The following is a 9154-nucleotide window of genomic DNA, read 5'->3' as shown; positions in this document are numbered from 1 at the left end:
CACGAGACGAGGCTACAAAACTGAAAGAAAACATTGAAAACATACATAGTGTGAGTAAAATGTGCTCTGCCAGATGAAATCTGTTAGTAAACGCTGCTCTAGTGTGCTTTTAGAAGAAAATGAAAAGATGTAACAGGTTATTTTTGGATGTGTTTCATTCAGATGTGATTAACTCTTGTGCCCTATTCCCTCTGAAGACTTTACTATCCATTGTGAGAGCTTTGGAGGGCTAAAAAAAAAAAAAAAAAACGCAGGGATCATACTCTTTTCTACACTGGAAATATGGAGTGGAAATGCAAAAACATTTAATTTGCTTGAGCTAAGTGCTGCTCATATTCATCTTAAAATGAAAACAAGAGATTTTGTGCAGAGTCTGGGTATTCAAACAGGTTAATCGAACTAGCAATCTTCTTGTGAAGTCTTTTACCAACATTTCACATAAAAAAAAATCAGACCTGTTTACAGTACAGCTGGAATCTGTATTACATGTTCAATCACATCCGCTAGAGGTCGCTGTTCCTCTGTGTTTAATACTGAGTGAATGGTGATGGTGGGAGGGGCCAGTAAAGCTGATCATTACTGATAAAGAGCTGAATAAAGAGGAAGTAACTAAAGCAGACAGATGTAGAGACAGAGAGAGACACACAGAGAACATTGAACTTAAAGAAGACAAACATCCTGTGAGGAGAATCAGAACTGCTGTGAAGCTGAACTCAACTCACAATGAAGATCTTCCTCATCTTCACTTTCTACCTCATCTCAGGTCAATACACTTCTCATTTAGTTCAACTGCAATTGTGATTATTTTTTCTCAATCTGTTAATACAGTAATTAATAGAATTTCATGGTAAATTTTGAGTGATTTTAAAGTATGTACTGTAAGTCTGGAAATATTCTGTAACTGGAGACAAACTACTGACAATTTCAATCTGATTGACAGGTTCAGTGAGGTGCTTTGATGTAACTGGATATTCTGGAGGAAGTGTTCTTGTTTATTCTATGAGTCCTTGCTCAAATAACTATCAGAGTCTGCAAAAGCAATCTCAGGGCCGGTGGAATGACCTCATAGTTAATTATAAACACGATCAGTGGAATAATGAAGGGAGATTTATTCTGTATTGCAACAAAAATGGAAACCTCATGATCTTCATCAGAGAACTGAAGACACATGATGCTGGAAGATACCGGATAAGGACTTCGAGAATAGATTTTATTCAAATGGATTTGAATATGAAAGTTGGTGAGTCATTTTGATATTAGAAATACATGAGACTTTTGTCTTACATGAGTATTTGGTTACAGTTTATAATTGGGTTCTATTATTTAACATGAGTGAGTGTATTAGATATCATAAACTAACAATGAACAATCTACAGTGCATCCGGAAATTATTCACAGCGCTTCACTTTATTCACATTTTGTTGTTACAGCCTTATTCCAATATTCGACAAACAATACCCCATAATGACCACGTGAAAGAAGTTTGTTTGAAATCTTTGCAAATGTATTAAAAATAAATAAATAAATCACATGTACAAAAGTATTCACACCCTTTGCTCAATACTTTGTTGAAGCACATTTGGCACCAATTACAGCCTCAAGTCTTTGTGTGTATGATTCTACAAGCTTGGCACACATATTTTTGGGCAGTTTCTCCAATTCTTCTTTGCAGGACCTCTCAAGCTCCATCAGGTTGGATGGGGCACGTCAGTGCACGGCCATTTACAGATCTCTCCAGAGATGTTCACTCAGGTTCAAGTCTGGGCTCTGGCTGGGCCACTCAAGGACATTCACTGAGTTGTCCCATAGCCACTCCTCTGTTATCTTGGCTGTGTGCTTAGGGTCGTTGTTCTGTTGGAAGATGGACCTTCGCCCAGTCTGAAATCCAGAGCGCTCTGGAACAGGTTTTCATCAAGGATGTCTCTGTACATTGCTGCATTCATCTTTCCCTCGAACCTGACTAGTCTCACAGTTCCTGCCACTGAAAAACATCCTGCCACCACCATGCTTCACTGTAGGGATGGTATTGGTCAGGTGATGAGCGGTGCCTGGTTTCCTCCAGACATGACGCTTGCCATTCAGGCCAAAGAGTTCAATCTTTGTTTCATCAGACCAGAGAATTTTGTTTCTCATGGTCTGAGAGTCCTTCAGGTGCCTTTTGGCAAACTCCAGGTGGGCTTTTGTGTGCCTATTACTGAGGAGTGTTTTCCGTCTGGCCACTCTACCATACAGGCCTGATTGGTGGAGTGCTGCAGAGATGGTTGTTCTTCTGGAAGGTTCTCCTCTCTCCACAGAGAAATGCTGGAGCTCTGTCAGAGTGACCCTCGGGTTCTTGGTCACCTCCCTGACTAAGGCCCTTCTCCCCCGGACACTCCATTTGGCCGGGCGGCCAGCTCTAGGAAGAGTCCTGGTGGTTCCAAACTTCTTCCATTTATGGATGATGGAGGCCACTGTGCTCATTGGGACCTTCAATGCTCCATACATTTTTCTGTACCCTTCCCCAGATCTGTGCCTCGATACAATCCTGTCTTGGAGGTCTACAGACAATTCCTTGGACTTCATGGCTTGGTTTGTGCTCTGACATGCACTGTTAACTGTGGGACCTTATATAGACAGGTGTGTGCCTTTCCAAATCATGTCCAATCCACTGAATTGACCACAGGTGGACTCCAATCAAGTTGTAGAAACATCAAGGATGATCAGTGGAAACAGGAAGCACCTGAGCTCAATTTTGAGTGTCATGGCAAAGGCTGTGAATACTTGTGTACATGTGATTTTTGTATTTTAATACATTTGCAAAAATTTCAAACAAACTTCTTTCACATTGTCATTATGGGGTATTGTTTGTAGAATTTTGAGGAAAACAATGAAGTTAATCAATTTTGGAATAAGGCTGAAACATAACAAGTGAAGCGCTGTGAATACTTTCGGATGCACTGTATTTTTCAGCATTTATAAATCTTTGAATTCAATTGTTCATTGTTGGTTCACGTTCATTCATAGTGTATTAACTAATGTTAACAAATACATTACATGTTTATTTTTAAAATCCATCAGTATATGTTGAAATGAACATTAACTGATATAAAAAATTATATAAAAGTATTTTTCATTGTTAGTTCATGTTAATGAATGTTTTTAACTTATGGCAATAAATGGAAACTTATTGTAAAGTATTACTGAGAATTTTAAATAAATTTTAATTCATGATCTTTTAAAGTGCTGTTCAGCCCCACAAATACCTCACCTCCATTAAATAAAAGATGTCTCACTCGTGTTATATGAATGACATTTTCTTGTGTGTGAATGATAGATTCATGTTGTGATGGTTCAAAGACACTGGAGGTGAAAAATGGAAGATCCGCTGTATTCAAATGTGAATATTCGGAAAGAAATGTTTATGATGCCAAGACTGTATATAAAGGGAAACAATCGTTTGATGAGGTGGTCTATTCCACTGATAAATGGAAGAAGAAAGGAAGATTCAGTATTTCTGATGACCGAGATAAACATTTCTTCATTGTGACAATTATTGATGTGACACCAGATGATGGAGGAGTTTATTTATGTGCAGTTCAGATCTACAGACACTCGTACAGTTACTCCATCATTACTACAACTGTTCATCTACACATTATGAGTGAGTACAACAAACTCTCAATCAAATCCAGTACAAACCTTGACATGTTCTAGATTTCATATTTAATGAAGAAACTTAAATAATCAGAGATATTGAGACGCATCATCTGTTTGTGATTGACAGATCCTTTAGGTTTCAACAGAACACCGTCAGTACATGAAGAAGAACCTGCTGAGAACACTGAAGTCGTGCAGGAGGTGAAAGAAAGTGAGGAATTTAAAAACACATTTAAATAAATAATTAAAAAAGAAGAATCTAGTTTTATGTGGAACTGATTCTACACAAACACAGCAGAACATCATGATACAGTAGATGTGTAAAGTGTCTGTTACTGTGTTTTAGTGCCTCCAGTATTTGGTCATGAAGGAGAATCTGTCGAGATCATCTGTCCGTATGATCCGATCTATAAATCAAAGTATCTCTGTAAGGGGAAGTGCTCCACTAGAGATAGAAATCCTCTCATTGAGACTGTGAGAGACCAGAATGAGACCAAGACTGACAGACTGACTCTGAATGATGATAACACAGCAAGTGTCTTTACTGTGACCATCACTGGACTGACAGCAGAGGATGCTGGGAAATACTGCTGTGCAATGACATTAGAAAGAGACGTGAATTATCTTTGCACTCATCTCATCATTATCAGGAAACAAGGTGAGGGACATGAACAACTCAATATGAATATTACTTGTGTCTGAACTGTGTGGAGTGACACTGATGTTCTTTTCAGAGCTGATCTTGAATCAGTCTGAAGGAGACGACATCTCAATCAAGTGCAAACATCATGAAGAACATCAGACATTCTTCTGTAAAGGACATCAAGCCTCAATGTGTGTAAAGGATGGAGTTTCATTGGAGAGAATCAGAGATGATGGATTGTCTTTAAGTGATGAAGCATCTACTGGAGTCTTTACTGTAAACATCACTGATCTGAGACAAGAGGATTCTGGGATATACTGGTGTGGATCTGATGTCATCACTAAAGTCATTCTGAACGTCAGAAGAGGTGAGATGATGTTATTTGTTTCACTCTCAGGACTGATTGAAATATTCAGATATTTACAAATTGCTAATAATTATAACAATGAACATATTTACATATTTACATATAGTCATGATAATCTTTAAAAATACAGTTGTTCACTTGGTTTGATGGTGTATCAAGTTTTAGAGTTTCTCTTGGCTACAAAGTTTCCACTGGAGGTGTTTTGTGTGTTTCCATGACGATCAGAATCGTTTACACAAGCTCAAAACCTCAGAATGCAGAAGATGTTTCAGGGTCTAAGATTAGATTGAGCCAAAGGTGGCGTTAGATTTAACGACTTCTACAGGAAACCACCAGTGTGATCAAGAGTGAACAGAGAGAGAGAATGATGGAAGAATAAGAAGAAAGGTTGTAAGCGGTTCTGCAAAAAGAAGCTTTATTGAAAATAAATACCTGCAGAGTAATTCAGCTTCAACAAATACAATGATTTGGATCTCTCACTGAAGGCTTAAAAGAAATTAAGACAAGATTTTCTGTAAAGTTACTTTGAAATTATGTTTATTGCGAAAAGCGTTAAACAAATTAAAGTGACTTGACTTAAAGTGAAGCAGGAAGATTCTCTCAGTAGTGATTGAGTGAATTTAATTGAAGAGATTTTCACTGATTCATTAATTAAAGTGAATTAACTTTAATATAATCACTGATTCATTAATTAAAGTGAATTAACTTTAATATAATCACTGATTCATTAATTAATGTTTCAGTTTCACCGCACAAAACTCAAACACAAATTACAGATCGTAAAGCATTACTGAAACAAGCAGATACAATTTATCTAAAAATATGATATTTGATTAATAGAAGTGCAAAAACATTTCTTGATCCATGTGTGCTTTGGCATTTTCCCTTTCCATAACAAAAACATTAAAAAAAGAAAGAAAATATGAAAAAGTGACACAAATGTTTGCAGCCGTTGCAAAATTGCTACAAATTATCCACCATATTAGTTTTGAATATTTACTGAAAACATTTATGTAAACTAAGTATTGGACTTGTAAGTCATTTGAATAATTCTGTAAATATTATTAAATTTAAATGTCTATGTATCTCTGAGATATTTCTATAATTATCACCGCTTGATTAATCTTTCCAGATTTCTCCGTGATCATCATCATCATTTGTGTGTGTGTGATTCTGCTGCTGATTGGAGGATTCACTCTGACTGTTTGTAAATTAACACACAACAAGAGACAAGGTGATAAATACACACACACACACACACACACACACAACACACACACACACACACACTTAATTTACTCTGATCTTATTCATTCACGGAAGTGTTCATCTGTGTTCTTTATTCTTCCATCTTAAATGGAGTTAAATGAAGGTTCAGGAGGAGTTCTCTCATCTAATCTGTCAGTCAATCAATCAGTCTAACAGACCTTATAGACCACTGATGACTTCACTCTAATGTCCGTTCTTTCAGCATCACCATTTCCATTCTCACTCATTTAATAGATCATCTCCTGTAGTTATCTTCATTCATGAAGTAATCCCACAAGAGGATTCTGTAAATTAGAGTTTGAGTTGAGTCTCATCCTCAAGCGTCCTTTAATGACAGCAAACCAAACATTTGACCCCTTGACCACTCCAAGATTGAACAGTTTGAGCAGATGGACTCATGATACAGTTGTGTTGAGTCTTCAAGAGCTTCTCCAATTATAAAGATTCATGATCATCTACTGATTTTGTGTTGTGTTAATCAGAAACCTCCTCAACATCAGACAAGAGAAAGAAAGATACGAATACAACGGTGAGTTAAAATGAGTGTTGGAAAGTTGTATCTTTATTAAAAACATCTCTGCAGTATCATACCAGTAAACTGTCTATTTCAGTCATCCTGTGCAGACAGCAGACGTGATTCATCAACTCTTTATTCTACTGTACAGTTTCCCTCAAACTCCTCTGATGAGCTCCTGTATGCTGCTGTCAGATTCCACAAACATGAAGATTCTGTCACTGATGATACAGTCACCTTCAGGAAAGACATTTATTCTGTACATTTGTAAATAACCGCACAAGTCTGAACTAATTTAAATGTTCCACCCGTTCTGTTTGGCAGGATCTAAAAAAAACAGATTGTGTTTTTGTTTGTTGAGTTTAATTTGGTATCCATTCTTTCATTACAAGTGTGGCACTTCAAAAACAAATCTACAGTATTTAATCTAGACTTGAAAATGTATAAAGGTTATTTGTTACCGTGGCGACAGTGCACCGTAGAGTTACAGCATCAAATGCATCTATTTGTGGTTTTCTTGTACGTGTATTCTGTAGAAGATCATAGAAACCAAACTAGACCTTTGTCACTTCAGTCAGGCGTGATAAACAGGAAATGGTTTCTTTGCTAAGAATGGACTTAAAGTTTCCACTCAACACAAGATGCATTTTATTGACCTTATGAAAACTACAAATATTACAATTGACTTGCATAATTATTTTCATTATTATTTTATTTCACTGAAATTATTATTGCATAATTCCATTTAAAAAGTAGTTTTCTTATTTAACTTCTTGTTTCTTTATACAACTATCTGTTTATAATTATTTATTATAAGTCTTTGTAAAATGTATACATTTGCATTTATTTTGAATGCAATCTTCGATTAATTCATTATAATTAAAAGTTTTATTCTGAGTTGTGATATTGTTGCAGTTGTAGTATTCATTTATATTTAAATACATAATTCACCAGATGAACTTTCGTAAATATTTTTATTGTTATTGTGTTGTTGCGACATGTTTCATGCATTAACACATTTGAATTAAAAGGATGTAATTGTTTTAATAAGAGGTGGTTTGTCACTGATAATTTGGCTGTAGTGGACTATTATGCTAGCACCAGTGATACAATGACCAACAGACTTTCCCATAAATATTCAACTGAACTAAAGAAATAAATGTATGAATAAAGAAATTAAATCTACTCGTCATTGGGATGACAACCATTTTTTATGTAACAATGCAAAACCGTTTCGTGGTCTGGACATTTTCACATCACTTCTCTGACAATTCTCTGATCACTTTTCATCATACTCTCTAAACACAGTTATTTATTTGATTCTGAATTCAGTCTTCTGACTCCACCTACAAAGAAAATTAGTTCGCCTTCTGTTACTCACTCAAAGTTGTGTCGATGTAGTGACACTAGGGGTCACTCCTGGGAGCCCCAGACTTCTCTGATCTTTGAGAATAGGCCAATGAAAATTGGCCAGTGGAATTTTCATGCCACTCCACCGTACATACGGATATATAAGGAGCTGGAATGCAACCACTGATTCAGACTTCTACTTCAGAGCCGATCGGTTGTATTTCACTGAGCTGAATTACTCTGCCAGCCATTCATTTCTCGCTCTTACGAGCTGTTGGTTTCTATGGCGCATTGCAGCGGTTCTCCCCCTCTCGCAATGGTGTTGTGCAGAAAAATACCCCTGGGCGCTTCAGCAGCGAAATAAATAATTTTCTAAAAATAAAAATGAGTGTATTTTCTCTAAAAAGAGAAATTTCCTAATAAAAGAGTTGCACTTACGAAAGTGTCTTTTTCAAGATGCCTTTTCGTTTGTGTGTTATTCCTAGTTGCGGTCGCTATCTCTCCGCTTCTGACGGCCACGTTCACTGTCTCACGGGCTTGGGTGCTACCCACGAGGAGATGGTGTTCGTGGATGGTTCATGCCCTTATTGTGTGAGTATGACCATGGGTCAGGATTAGTTGTCGATTGCAGATTCGCAGAGCGGGTTTGTCTGACGCGGTTGACTCGAGGCTAGGGTTGACCGAGGGTCCCACCCTCAGGTGCGGTAGCCCAGTTGGCTCGACGATTGGTTGCACTCATGGTCACGCTCCGCCCCCATTCCTTTCTTCCCAGAGGTGCAAGGGGGTACTCAGGTGGATCAGGTGGTCGGGGTGCACTTGTACCTGCAGAGTGCTGCCACCTGGCAGAGTCATCTGAAGCTCCCATCCAGGGCCTGTAGGCTTGCGTCGTCATTGGCGGCTAAGCCTTAAGGTGCTGCTGCCTCCGCTCTCCACTCCTGCAGGTGCACCAAGCCAAGGCACTTAAAGAACTGCATAAGGGTAGACATGACCTGGGACTAATGCAGGAGCTGCGCTCGGCAACCGATCTCACCCTCTAGGCAACAAATGTCATAGCGCTTTCTCTCAGGCAGGCGATGCCTGCCTTGGTGGTCCAGGAATGCGACCTTTGGCTCAATCTGGTCGCGTCGAGAGAGGCCGAAAGGGTTCGATTCCTTGAGGCCCCCATCTCCCAGGTTGGCCTGTTCGGTGACACTGTCGGAAACTTCGCCTGGCAGTTTTCAACGGTGAGGAAGCAGATGAAGGCTATTCAACACATCCTGCCCCGGCGTGGGTCAAGATCCCGCACCCCGTCTGCTCGTCGCCAAGGGCGTGTCCCTGCAAAGGTAACACTGGCTCTGCCACAGCCCACCCCAGTGGGCCAGCCTCGGCGTGCAGC

General features: G+C 38.6%; 1 protein-coding gene across 1 annotated transcript in view; it reads left to right on the top strand.

The window, feature by feature from the left end:
- Positions 1–723: 723 nt before the first annotated feature.
- LOC127652000 (polymeric immunoglobulin receptor-like) overlaps positions 724–9154 on the top strand; it is a 33606-nt gene continuing 25175 nt past the window's right edge. Inside the window, exons 1-7 of the mRNA XM_052138064.1 lie at positions 724–763; positions 3314–3640; positions 3764–3847; positions 3983–4294; positions 4371–4646; positions 5779–5880; positions 6398–6444. Coding sequence (XP_051994024.1) covers positions 724–763; positions 3314–3640; positions 3764–3847; positions 3983–4294; positions 4371–4646; positions 5779–5880; positions 6398–6444 — 1188 coding nt within the window. The remainder of the gene's footprint in view (positions 764–3313; positions 3641–3763; positions 3848–3982; positions 4295–4370; positions 4647–5778; positions 5881–6397; positions 6445–9154) is intronic.

Source organism: Xyrauchen texanus, chromosome 11 (genome assembly GCF_025860055.1).
Source record: "Xyrauchen texanus isolate HMW12.3.18 chromosome 11, RBS_HiC_50CHRs, whole genome shotgun sequence".
In the NCBI taxonomy this organism is placed as follows: Eukaryota; Metazoa; Chordata; class Actinopteri; order Cypriniformes; family Catostomidae; genus Xyrauchen; species Xyrauchen texanus.
Note: the sequence above shows the minus strand (reverse complement) of the source record. Positions and strands in the feature narration are given on the sequence as shown.